General features: G+C 35.4%; 1 protein-coding gene across 1 annotated transcript in view; it reads left to right on the forward strand.

Annotated features, from left to right (window-relative positions):
* The window catches only part of MYO5C (myosin VC), a 36,693-nt gene that overhangs the window by 8,849 nt on the left and 14,857 nt on the right, over window positions 1–12,987 (forward strand). Inside the window, exons 10-26 of the mRNA XM_049812833.1 lie at window positions 576–841; window positions 1,275–1,356; window positions 1,706–1,846; window positions 2,127–2,252; window positions 2,890–2,973; window positions 3,884–4,018; window positions 4,377–4,474; window positions 5,982–6,068; window positions 6,155–6,266; window positions 7,201–7,412; window positions 8,103–8,268; window positions 8,696–8,842; window positions 9,439–9,603; window positions 9,831–9,924; window positions 10,509–10,572; window positions 11,795–11,975; window positions 12,561–12,654. Coding sequence (XP_049668790.1) covers window positions 576–841; window positions 1,275–1,356; window positions 1,706–1,846; window positions 2,127–2,252; window positions 2,890–2,973; window positions 3,884–4,018; window positions 4,377–4,474; window positions 5,982–6,068; window positions 6,155–6,266; window positions 7,201–7,412; window positions 8,103–8,268; window positions 8,696–8,842; window positions 9,439–9,603; window positions 9,831–9,924; window positions 10,509–10,572; window positions 11,795–11,975; window positions 12,561–12,654 — 2,254 coding nt within the window. The remainder of the gene's footprint in view (window positions 1–575; window positions 842–1,274; window positions 1,357–1,705; window positions 1,847–2,126; window positions 2,253–2,889; window positions 2,974–3,883; window positions 4,019–4,376; window positions 4,475–5,981; window positions 6,069–6,154; window positions 6,267–7,200; window positions 7,413–8,102; window positions 8,269–8,695; window positions 8,843–9,438; window positions 9,604–9,830; window positions 9,925–10,508; window positions 10,573–11,794; window positions 11,976–12,560; window positions 12,655–12,987) is intronic.

A 12,987-nucleotide genomic window follows, 5' to 3' on the forward strand; every position in this document is an offset into this window, starting at 1 on the left:
TTTAGCAATAGTTTTTCTCGTATTTGGGGCTCAGAGTAGCATTAAAACTGGTATACTAAACTTGAGACATTTCTCCATCTTTATCTGTATAGAATCACAGCAAGTGTTTCTGCGAATCCTGTTTTGTGCCCAAGCTCAGAAAGTCTGAACAAAAGGCAAAATGTGGCTATGAGAACCCCGTGTCCAATTGATCGACAGCTGTTGGAAAAGCCATTTGGGACTGTCTGCAGGATACAGGAAACAGAGCCTTGTCAGAGCTGCTCAGAATGTGTCCCAGCAGACTATGCAAGTCTAAAAAGCAAGGACACCTAAGCATAGACTAAAGTAACTTTTTCTTCCAGTGTCTTGATCCAAAGCATGTCATCCAGTCTAAGTTTTTCTCTCCTATATGAGGAGCTCTATCCAGTTTTATTTGCTTTAGCTCTTCTTGGTATTTTGCCGGATGAAGTGAACAGAGCCCCTTGTCTATCTAAAAGTAAAAGTCATAGTTTGATGTCAGGGGTGCCAGGATTTCACTGTCTACACAACAGTTAAAGTATTAAATGTAATCTAATAATATTTATTTGTCTTTAAAGCTGGAAGATAAACATCTCAACATATTTTGTGAACTTCTGGATTTAAATTGTGACAAAATGGCACAATGGTTGTGCCACCGAAAGATTATTACTACCTCAGAGACTGTAATAAAGCCAATGACAAGAGCTCAGGCTGTTAATGCAAGGGATGCTCTGGCAAAGAAGATCTATTCTCATTTATTTGACTTTATTGTGGAAAGAATTAACCAAGCTTTGCAGTTCCCTGGCAAACAACATACTTTTATTGGTGTTTTGGACATTTATGGGTAAGAATGTCAAACAAATTTACTTTTAAGTTGTGCCTTTTCTTTGGAGTTAATAAGAGGCACTTTTCAGTTTGTGCTGGTAATGAATTTGGGGGGGGTTTGTTTTACTAAAAGGTCACAGTCATGGAAGTTCTTTAGCATCCAGAGTAGTGAAAATGTTCAGCAACTATAAATATTAGTATTTTTTGTGAATGAGGTTTAAATTTAGCTTTTGGTATGATACTTTTAGACTTAACTCTGGCTTATTTCCTCTGTTATGTCTGGTAACATTAACTTCTAGGGAAGTTTTGAAATGCCTTAGCACCTTCATTAGTCTTATAGCTATTTAATTTTCTTAGAAATATTAGGATAGCTCCGAAGTCTCACACAGATACTACCATTTGTATTAAGATGTCAAGGGAATTTTTTTTTTCTTATTTGACATGTGTTTCAGCTTTGAAACATTTGATGTGAACAGTTTTGAACAATTTTGCATCAATTATGCTAATGAAAAACTGCAGCAGCAATTTAACCTGGTATGTTCTTTTATTTGTTACAGTTCTTTATCTATTTTGCTTCAATTTTGAGATTATCAATAATGGATATTAGCAAATGCTAATTGTATTTGAGTAATGGATATTTCTGGATAATGGCTATCCAGGATTGGTAAAAATGTTTTTATTTTTATATATATGCATACATACACACGTACATATAAATGAAAATTTCTGAGTTTTATTTTCTTACAAGGCAGACATGTAGTATCTTACAAAATATATAAATACTTTGTTTCTATCTTACGTGTACAATCACACACATGCACACATCGTATTTATTTTCTTCCTTAATTGTAACCTTACATTTTCATAATTTTCACATATCTAGCATGTCTTTAAACTTGAACAAGAAGAATATATGAAGGAAGATATCCCATGGACTTTAATAGATTTCTATGACAACCAGCCTGTCATTGACCTTATTGAAGCTAAAATGGGAATTTTAGAACTTCTGGATGAAGAGTGCTTGGTAATTTAAAAATTACGATGATTATACTAATGATTTATGACTCATCAGAGAATTAACTCTAGTCAGCAAATTTGTGGATTAATACGACCTTCTTTCTTAAAATGATTTGCTACCGGGAGCCACTTTTGTCTTTTGAAAACACAAAAACTGGTTATTATCAGGCCTCGTAACTCACTGAAGGTGCTTTATTCAGAGAGTATTTATTGACAGTAAGCATTTTTGTTGTTTTTACCAGTCCGAAAGAGTTTTGTTAAAGAGGTTGCCTTTCTTATTTTGACAGTTACCTCATGGAACGGATGGAAACTGGCTTCAAAAGCTATATAATAATTTTGTCAATAAAAATGCACTCTTTGAAAAGCCGAGGATGTCAAACACGTCTTTCATCGTTCAACACTTTGCTGATAAGGTAGAGTGTAAACAACCCAGTATTATTTCACCCTGTTTCTAGCAGTAGCTCATTCAGAAAAGAAACAAACTTAAGAAATAAAGGAAGTATTAACCATGCTTGTTTGGAACTTCTATAAAATTCATCTTCAATACATACTACTATTTATTTATTGGTAATACTGCCCATAACATGCCATTTAAACATAAGAAGTGCTTAAGATTAATGAATTTCAGAGTATAAAAATAAATCATCAAGATAAAGAGGCAGAAAAAGAGTACAATGTGTAATAAAAAGGTTAAGATTGTAGTCCATACACATTTTAGTCTCAGTTATTTACATTTCAAGTGTAGTATTCCTTTTTTTGGTATTTTAATTTGAAATCACAGAATAATGAAGAGAGGAGGAAAGAAATTCCTAAGGAAGGCAGAAGGAAATTGCAGTTGATAGTGGATTCTGACAATTTGTCTTGCTTCTAAATTTGCAGCATGCATGCATGTATACTTGCTATAATGAAACTGGAAAAAGCAGAGTTTCAGTCATCATGTTTAAGACTAATTGAGAGCTGTTAGCCACCAGAGCTTAGAGAATAAAAATTATTGTTTTGCTAACTGTTCATGTCTTGCTGACAAGTTAATGATTTCACCTGTTTGCACAGGTAGAATATAAATGTGAAGCATTTCTGGAAAAAAACAGAGATACAGTACATGAAGTATTGATTGAAATCTTGAAAGAGAGCAAGGTTTGTGAACAATCAGTAATGATTAATTTTCTGTATACCTGATTTTACTGGAATTCATTCAGATCTGATTTTAAAAGATTTGTTCTGATAAAAAGATTTTATTAAATAGGTTGAATCAATTAGTTTAGTCTTAATTTTTATTTATATTCTGCAAGTGTTTATTTTTAATGTCAAAATAACATACAAGATGGAAAAACACAGTATTCAACTTTTTTGTATATGTGCATTTATTTTGCTAGTTATCTTAGTAATTTCTTTTTTCTTAATATCTCCTTAGAAGAGCATTTTGGAATCCTTGTACCTAAATCGATTCACTTAATTTTTATTTTTCTCCCCTATAGTCATTACATGTAGCTTTGATAGGTAGTTTATCATTAACAGCAGCCTTTGTTTATTCTTCAAAAGAGATTAAGAGAATGCCAGGGCAGGGAAAACATCAGATGTCTTATATGTGCCTGCCACTTCCCATCTGCTTGAGGGCCCTGTCCCTTTCAAGTCTACAGCCTTGAGACTTCAGGATTATTATTACGAAGCTAACTTAATCTGACCAAAACCCATATTCTTAATTTAAATTAAATATTGTGAAAATATAACCTTAAGTGGTTCTGTTTTTAATTCTGTTCTGTATTTATGTCCATGTTTGCTCATATTGAAAGAGCTTTTGCAGGCCTACACAACAGTTGTTGAAGTTTGTCTGTGAAATCTGTTAGTTCACAGTAGACTCTGTTGCAACTGTTTCCTCAATTGTTGTTTGTTTGTAGCTTAAAGATCTGGTTCGACATCCTGCAGTACTGGCTTAAGCATTAAGATGGATGGGGTTTGCATTTTACATTATAGTAAATGTAATTTTTATTTAAAAGTTATTACAGTTACACAGTATTTAACTGTGATTCTTTCACCACACTTTCAGTTTCATCTGTGTGCAAATTTTTTTCAAGACGATCCAGTGTCCATTTCACCTTTCAGTTCAAGTATAAACATCAAATCTGCAAGACCTGTTCTCAAGTCACCTAACAAACAACTCCGGATGACTGTTGGTAGTAAGGTACTACATAAACATGCTATTCTGTGATGCTTATACTTTTGGGGAGTGTACTGGGCAGTCTGAGACTATGATACTGTATTCTATTACTATTCATGGGGGACTATTCAGTTTTCAGGACAGCAAGAGCCAGCCACAGTGCAGTGCTCCAGGTCTGGGTATAAGTAGGTGTGGTTAATTTATATATAGGAGACTGTTATGTACAGTAGGACTCTTAGATTTCCTGTGTTTAAGATCTCAACCCTAAGAAAATCTCCCAGTGTCCAACCAAACCTAACAAATAATTAAAAACCTAAGATTTGACTTTATACTTAGCTGTAAATGTTTCATTAGCAAAACTATTATGTCTGTTATTTTCTAGTTCCGGAGTTCTTTGTCTTTACTTATGGTGACACTCAATGCAACCACCCCTCATTATGTACGATGCATAAAGCCAAATGATGAGAAGTTGCCTTTTGAGTAAGTATGTTAGTGGTGTTGAGCTGTTATATTACCTTTAAAATTAAGAGTATTTTTCTATTTCAAAGTAGCTAATGTAAGCAAGCTAAATTCTTATTGCTGAACAACTTCCCATACGGAACATATTTTTCCTTTCAAGACAGCTGAAGTAAAAAAAAAAAATTTTCTTACAAAAATAGAATCATTCAGTAATAGTTATTGATACCTTTAAAATTCTTTATTATCCTAAAATTTTTCAGGCTGGATATTAGTGTTTGTGTATTTGTCATAACATTTTTAGGTGAAAGGTTGTCCACCTTTGATTCAAGTTGATGGATATTTTGTATAGGTGTGTTTGCTCTTGTACAGTATGGATTAGTACCAATTAATATTTAGGGAATAAAAGCCAATGCCATTTTCTTTGTGAACTTCCCTTTTGTTCACAGGAATACTTAGAAGAGCTTTAGAAGTCAAGAAAAGTATGACCAGTGTTGAATATAGCCTTGGCTTTTTCCCACAACTTTATATCATTTTAATCTTATAATACAATCACATATGCCAGATAATTTGCATAATTCCTATGACCAGTTTGATAACCACTAGCTTGTAAGTAGGAGTTAACGTTGATGCAGCGATTGGTCTGTTTTGTGGGCAGACGTGGAAGCACTCTGGTTTCAGTTATACAGCTTTCACCTGGAAGGTGGTATACTGACAAATGAAATAAAATCTTTTATCATATCTGAGTAGGAGGAAAGAGACAAACTTTGATTCTAAATTAAGCTTTTAAAGTGTGTTAGCTCATTTTATTGAAGCCAGACAAAATCTGTCCATGCAAAACATGTTACAGATGGCACTGTTTCACTGATACTGCAGTGAGACCTCATTATTCTGTGTAATAGAAATGAGGGGGGAAATAGCTTGCATAATATAAAAACATGTCTGAATTAGACTAGAAGAGTGTACCATAAGTTTGTGAAGAACAGTATTGTCATTTGTCAGCCACAGGGATCTCTTAGCTAGTACTGGATCGACACTGTAGCGTAGTGCCCTGTGGTCATATCAGCTCTGGCCCAGCATTGGAAAGGGTCTTTCCATGCTTTGTGCTGATAATCTTGAACCCAGATATTAATGAGTAAATCCTAGTTTATTCATAATCAGTGTGCTAAAGAGTACGTAGAGAGAGTTTCTTCTCAGACTGCTGAGGGAATTTATTTCTGTGTATGTTTTGTGCTCAGAGTGGCATGATTCTTTGCCACTTCCTGATGCAAACTGTCACGGTTAATATTGAAAGGAAACAGGACTTTTCATAAGAGAGAAATAAATACAGTCTTCCTTTGTTTTGAGGAAGAAAAAGAAAACCCAGATACTACCTATCACATATTTAAAAAAACCAAAACCCAGACACCATATAAAAAGTAGGGAGCTCTGCGTCCTACGGGCAGAAATTGAAATCCTGCTAGTAGAATGATTCTAATTATTATAGCATGCCAAACCCAGCAAAATGTAAAATACAACTCTGCTTTTTTAGATTTGATTCAAAGAGAGTTGCTCAGCAACTGCGAGCCTGTGGTGTTTTGGAAACCATTCGAATTAGTGCACAGAGCTACCCTTCCAGGTAGGGATGTCAGTGGGCCTCCATGTGTCAAAAAATACTTAGGTGTCTCTTAAATGAATTGCATTTACTAACTTTTAATTTTCCAGGTGGACTTACATTGAGTTTTTCAGCCGTTACAGCATTCTTATGACACAGCAGGAACTCTCCATAAATGACAAGAAGCAGATTTGCAAGATTGTTTTGCAGCGGCTAATCCAGGTTGGTTTGTATGCACTGACCCATTATGTATTATAGCATCTATTATTAATAAAAGGTCTCTTTTGCCAATAGTAGTATCTCACTCCTCAAATAGGAAAGATATTTACATTATTACTATCTTTCCTGATGTAGTGTGTTGCACATAGGCTTGCGAGTCAATAAACTTGTGTTGTGACACAGTCATGATGTGGCTGTAGAAAGATGATTTAACCTCTCTGTGCTTAGTATCTTCGCTTGTAAAAAGGAAGATATTCTACCTTTATTTACAAACCAGCGAACAGTAAATGGTATACTTTTGTCAAGTATTAGAAGTTTATGCACACAAAAGGGCTTTTGATGGTGGAATGCAGCATACTGGAGAACTGTTCTAAAAATGTGCTGTTTTCCATATTGCTCCTATTTGTTAGACAAGCCTGTAGTGATGAGGCTGGTCCAACTCAAGCCAGTGATTCACATCAGGACTGCATTCAGAGTCAGGGACGTATAAGGCCAAACACAGGCGTACTTGCCACATAGCTCTGGCCCAGGCCAAGCATGGGAGCCTGAGCTTGAAAGCAGCTTCTTCCACTGATTCAAGGCCAGACATGTGCACCAAAAGGTACTGTTGAACCCAAGGAACCAGACTTGTAGGAGGGGGTGAAGAGGTTGCTTTCAAGGCCTTGAAGATTGATAAGTCCAGATCCTCCATTTTATTTGAGATCACTAGGGTGCAATTTTTGGATGTAATTCTCTGGTTCTTTCCTGCTAAGTGGATTTCCCCCCCCCCCCCCCATATATACCTATCTACAAAGAAAGCAGAGAGGATATTCTTATTTACCAAGATCATGTAATTTCAGAAGAGCTTGCCTGAAGTGACAGTTTATAAAAGGAAGAGAGTGTCTAGTCTACAATAATAAACCAAAAACTTAATATACCTATTGTGGTTTTTTTTCAGGATCATAACCAATATCAGTTTGGGAGAACAAAAATTTTCTTCAGAGCAGGACAGGTTGCTTACTTAGAAAAACTGCGATCAGATAAACTGAGACACGCATGCATCATGATCCAAAAGAGTGTTCGAGGCTGGCTGCGTCGGAAGAAATTCCTTCGCATGAAAAAAGCAGCTATTATAATACAGCAGTATTTCCGGGGGCAGCGGACTGTACGGTACTTTTGGCTGATAAATGAATTTGCAGTTAGAGCATGCCTGAAGGGATATAGAAGGTCAAACTAATGCCCAACACTAATTTGGAAGTGTAATTTTTATGAAAGAGCCATTCAGATTTTATTTCCATATCCTCTTGATTGTAATTATGGATTGAAAATGTTCAAGTTCCTCAGATGATATGAAGAAAGTATTTTAGCAGATTTCAGATGTTGTCTGCCAGATTCCTGAGAGGACTGTCTACATGTAAGCTCAGTCCTTAGCTAATGATGCATGACCCAGTTGTCAGCTGGGCTTACTGCTTAGCTTCAGAGCCAGAGAAGAAATCAGGTAGCAGAAAGGCAAAGCAATTTACAGGGGTCTACAAATTAGTGTGTACAAATTATTATGAGGAGTTATGCAGCAGAGAAACTGCACCAGTCATTCACAGAGCAGACTAAGAGGAAGATGTCACTATGTAGGCTTTTGAAATTTTGAGAGAGAGACCATCAGAACAATTACTTGTGGAATAGATTTCAAAGTTTGTGGATAATTCCCTCTCTTTCACTTTGATTGAAGAAAAAGCTGTATTTTAGAAAGTGCATGCCTGTTTTCAACATCATCTTTTTTGTGTGTGTGATTTGACTGACTGAGGGAATGAGTATGATAAATCTAATGTGACCTAAGTAAACTCTATTGTCTTTTGAATTAAGGCAAGCTATAACTGCAAGAACTCTGAAGCAAACATGGGCAGCTATAATAATTCAGAAATACTGTCGGGGTTACCTGGTCCGGAGACTTTGCCAGCTCATCCATGTGGCTGCTGTAACAATTCAAGCTTATACAAGAGGATTTCTAGCAAGAAAAAAATACCGGAAGGTACAGCCTATCAAAAATTTTATTTCAGTGACTGGAAGCCACTATTGCTCTGTAAGGAAGATGGAAGCTAGGGCAATGACTCCTACCTTTTACATGTCTGTTCTCATATCTTCTAGTTTATTTTTATATATTTTATGTATTTTATATATTTTATATATATTTATATATTGTTACTATAAAAATACTGATACACAGTAGCTTAGATCTAATCTCCGAATTACCAAGAACTCTGTCTGGTTTGTACTTGATGCAGATCATTTAGTGCGATTACTACAGTGCTTCAAATGTGTCTGCAGCCTTGGTATTTCAGTATTTTGATATTTCATGAGAAGCATTGTCATATATCAGTGTATGCAGATCCACAGAATGTTATAATTGATGCTGATTGAGCCAGAGATAATTACAGACAGTTGTTAATATTTTAAAGATGCTTGAAGAACACAAGGCTGTGATCCTTCAGAAATATGCCCGTGCATGGCTTGCCAGACGCAGATTTCAGAATATTCGACGGTTTGTATTGAATATTCAGCTTTCATACAGAGTTCAGCAACTGCAGAAAAAGATGGAAGAACAGGTGAGGTACACCAGTCAATTTATGATTTGTGCTAATTTTTTTATCATATAAGTTTTATTCAGAGCTCTCATGTTGACTAGAGGCTTATGTGAATTACAATATCCATACTTTACTTGACAAGGTGGGAGACTACATAAGGTATACAGTCCTCTACAATAAACCACTCCTATTCTTCCTACATCCAGGGTAAAAAGAATCATCTAGGGTTTCTTTTTATTTTGGGGTTAGTTTTTCCAATGAGAAGAGTCTGCAATAAACTTTTTCTTTACTGTTTCTTAAGTAGTCTGTCCAATCTCTGGATGGGGTTACTTGTATTAGGATGAAGGATGTGGAGGTACTGCTCTGGTGCAACATATTTAGTAACTTATGGGAATTCCATATTATGTTTATTTTGCAGCTTATTTTTGAGAGCCATACCAGCCAAATCATCTTTAACATGGTAGCTTTAATCTAATGGAAACAATCCCTGGTTGAAATAATCATGATTGATATGGGATGGTGAGCAGAAATAGGTCAGGTGCTTCCTTCAAAATTCTATTAAACAGTTTCAGGTGTGCATTTTTCTGTTTTCTTTTAACCTGTCTTGCTCATTGTAGAATAGAGAGAATCATGGTTTGCTGGAACGATTGACCAGTCTGGCTTCAACTCATATGAATGACATGGATACAATTCAGAAACTTGAATTAGATCTCAAAAAGTTAACTGCTCAAAAGAGAACATATGAAGAGAAATGGAAAAAATACAAAGAGGACAGTGAACAGGTAAATTTTGATTGCCGTCTGGGTGCTTTTATTTTAGTTTAAATAATTCCTTCAGTTACTGAATTTATCAAGTGTATGATTCGAGAGTTACTAAGTAACTTCACTTTTAGGGGGGGTGGCAGGGAAGGAAGGGAGTCCATATATGCTTGTTAAAATGTAAGACCTCCTGTGACCTGTTTTTTCCGCCTTTGTAATTTGTATATTATCCTTACTTTTTGTATATACAGAAAATGTTAAAACTTGAGAATCAGAATAAAGAATTACAAGAACAGAAAGAGACCTTAGAAATAAAGCTCCAAGAAAAAACGGAGGAAATGAAAGGTACAATAACTAAAAGGAGTTTTAAAGGAGTTACAAAGGAGTTATAGTGGGGTAAAGTTGTAAAGTCAGGTTTTCAGCAAAGGTAAATGACTTTTGTTCTAATAAAAGCAATATAAATGCTGAATTTACAGTAAATTCTAAGTTGGTCCTAAGCTTCTCTTGCTTGAGAATGTGTAGTACAAGTGCATTTAATTTAATAATTAAATTAAATTTGTTCTTTCAGTAGCAAAAACTCTTCTATTATGTTTCCTGTCTCATGCACATGCATTCCTTCAAAGTGTCACTTTGTCCTTGATTCCTTTAATATACTGCTTTTAAAAATCTAATTTCAAAGAACACAAGCAGCCCATGAGATCGAGTATACTTTAGATGAATTACACTTCAGTGTTTCAGAACCTTTTTATTCTATAGCATTACTTGTAAAATTTACTGTGGTAATTTTTGGCACTTGAGAGAGTAATTTCAGCCTTAAAATATGTTAAGGATTACTTACTAAAACAAAACTTCTCATTGTGGCCATAGTGTTGTAATAAGTGCACATAATTGCATGAAGGTCTTTGAAATATTGAAATATTTTTTGACAGAGAAAATGGATGACCTCACGAAGCAACTCTTCGATGATGTACAAAAAGAAGAAAATCAGAGAATGTATGGAATCTGAATTTTATTGCTTTGAAACAGCATTCATTTTTTCTCTTTCCCTGCCTTTCTTTCTCCTGCTGATAATGTATTAAGCTCACATCACTAATGAATCTGTGAGTGTTCTTGGGCACTAATGCTAGTACTGAAGTACTTCATGTACAGTTGAGGAAAAGCACATGCTTGTTTGTGGGTCAGTCACATGCAGGAAATTGTATTGTAAACTTGAGACTGTTCTTGCTTTTTGCGGTTTCCTGTCTTTCCATGTGTCTTTCCGAGAATTGAAAGGCAACCGTGATCATAATGGTTTCTTTGGACGTATCCTCAGATTTCAGTCAGGACTAGAAGAGCAGCTGATGGCCATAGCAGTCAGAATTCCTGTGAAGTGAATATTAAAGGACAGAATAGAAAGATTCAGCTTGAAAGAAAGGCAGTGTTTGCAAAGGACATTTGGTTAAAAATACAGGGGAAAAACTCCCCCCCCCCCTTTGGTATTTCATTTGCAGTATTAAAAATCCTATTATTTAGCAATAAATGGTTGTTGCTTTGCAGCGTGCTTTTCTCAGATCAAGTGTTTATTTCCCAGTAGCTCTTCTCCGGTATAAGACAGAGAACCTTAGGTACCAGATAAATGCTGTTCTCTGAAGCGTGAACAGTGCAGTCAGTCACTGTTCCTGAGGGTTGGAAGCTGTGTGGTGTTCCAGCTCAGTCTGATTTCAGCTGCAAATAACTTCAGACTATACTAAAGAGGACTTCTTTGCTATTTTTTCTGCTTTGCCCCTTAGCTATATTATGTTGGAAGCCAGTCCGTTCCAGCAGGGACTAGTAGAAAATGGAAAGCTTCCTGCAAAGTTTTACTGGGAAGGATGCAGGGCTTTCTGTTGCTATGTCCTTTTTCAGTGCTGACTGCGGCCGTAAATGTAGTGCAAAGCTGCTCAGGTAGGCTAACTCTCAGTTAGAAAATTAGCCTTTAAGTGGAAAGAACTCAGTTTTGCCTTGAATTCAGTCCCAGTATCTGAATTAGATGTAAGGAAATCTGGAGGCATTCTCATTCCATTATCATCCATTTTGCAGATTGATTTGGAGGATGGAGAATAGCATTTTCAAGTAATTATGGTTGGTTTATGTTTTCTTCAATGAAACCTGTCTTTCAAATTAAAATGAAACCAAAGCCCATTCTTTCACTTATGAATGTATGAAAATAAAACTGCCTTTTCATTGTCTTGTTCAGGATACTTGAGAAAAATTTCCAAAATCAGAAGCAGGACTATGAAAAGGAGATTGAATTGTTCAAGGGAGAAATTAAGATTCTAAAAGAAGAAAAAACTCAGCTACAACATCAAATTCAGCAAGAAATTGTCATTCAGGATGGCTTGAAAATGGAAATAGGACAACTTACAAAACAAGCACAGGTGAAGTATGATGCATTTCTTTTTGGAGTCTTTGCTAGATAAAGCAAGTAGAGAATGTGGGAGTTTTATTTATAGATTATCTTCACTAATTTTTTTATCTCCAGTGCATTTTTAGAAGTAGTTAATAACCTGTATTTAATACACCACTATGTTGTATTGTTTTCATGCAGTACACAATATGAATAAGTTACTGCTCGCAGACATAAGTGCACGTTTTGAAGAGTAATTGTGCCTGAATATTTATACGTTTAAATGTGTGGATCTTATTTTCTTCCTTTTTCCAAGAAAGTATTGGCTTCTCAGGGGATTTTTGATAAATGTAGTTTATAAACTGAACCTGAAAATAGTACTTTTGTGTAAAGTCACATTTTCTTCTCTGAGTGAATTCCGTGACACAAACACATATGTTTTCGCTACATCACATTACTGTTCTGCTCTGATGCCTGAGACCCAGATGCTTTAAACACAGCATATTTTAAGCCTTTTTACCAAATGAACTTGTTCTTAATTATAATTATGATTTAACTGATACTCAGCACTTGTTATTCACTCCTTGTCTCAGTCTATATTTTTTGCCTGATTCAGAAAATACCTGAGTTGCAAAAGGAAATTGAACTGCTGCAGACACAAAAATTGGATGTCGAAAAGCAGGCCCAGTCACAGAAGCGAGAATTGAGGGGTAAGCTACATACTAGATAATTCAGAGAACTTACCAAGTACAATGTGAACCAGGCCAGTTTAAACTGATTTTTTCCATGGTAGCTTTGACAAAACCCCAGTTCTCTTTCCCATCTGGTAGTGATTTCATTCTATTCATACCTTTACTTGCAAAGGGAAAAAAAAACCCACAATAGGTGAGTTTTACAAAGTGATCACTGAATACTGAGATCTGGGGTACCACTTTGAAGAAACTTTGATTTCAAACGTTTCTCCTTTGTGTTTAAAAATCAATACTAATAATTTAAACTTCACTTAGAATTTAACAAGTAGCTTATAGAGACTCAAGAATATG

This window comes from Accipiter gentilis, chromosome 10 (assembly GCF_929443795.1).
Source record: "Accipiter gentilis chromosome 10, bAccGen1.1, whole genome shotgun sequence".
NCBI classification, from domain to species: Eukaryota; Metazoa; Chordata; class Aves; order Accipitriformes; family Accipitridae; genus Astur; species Astur gentilis.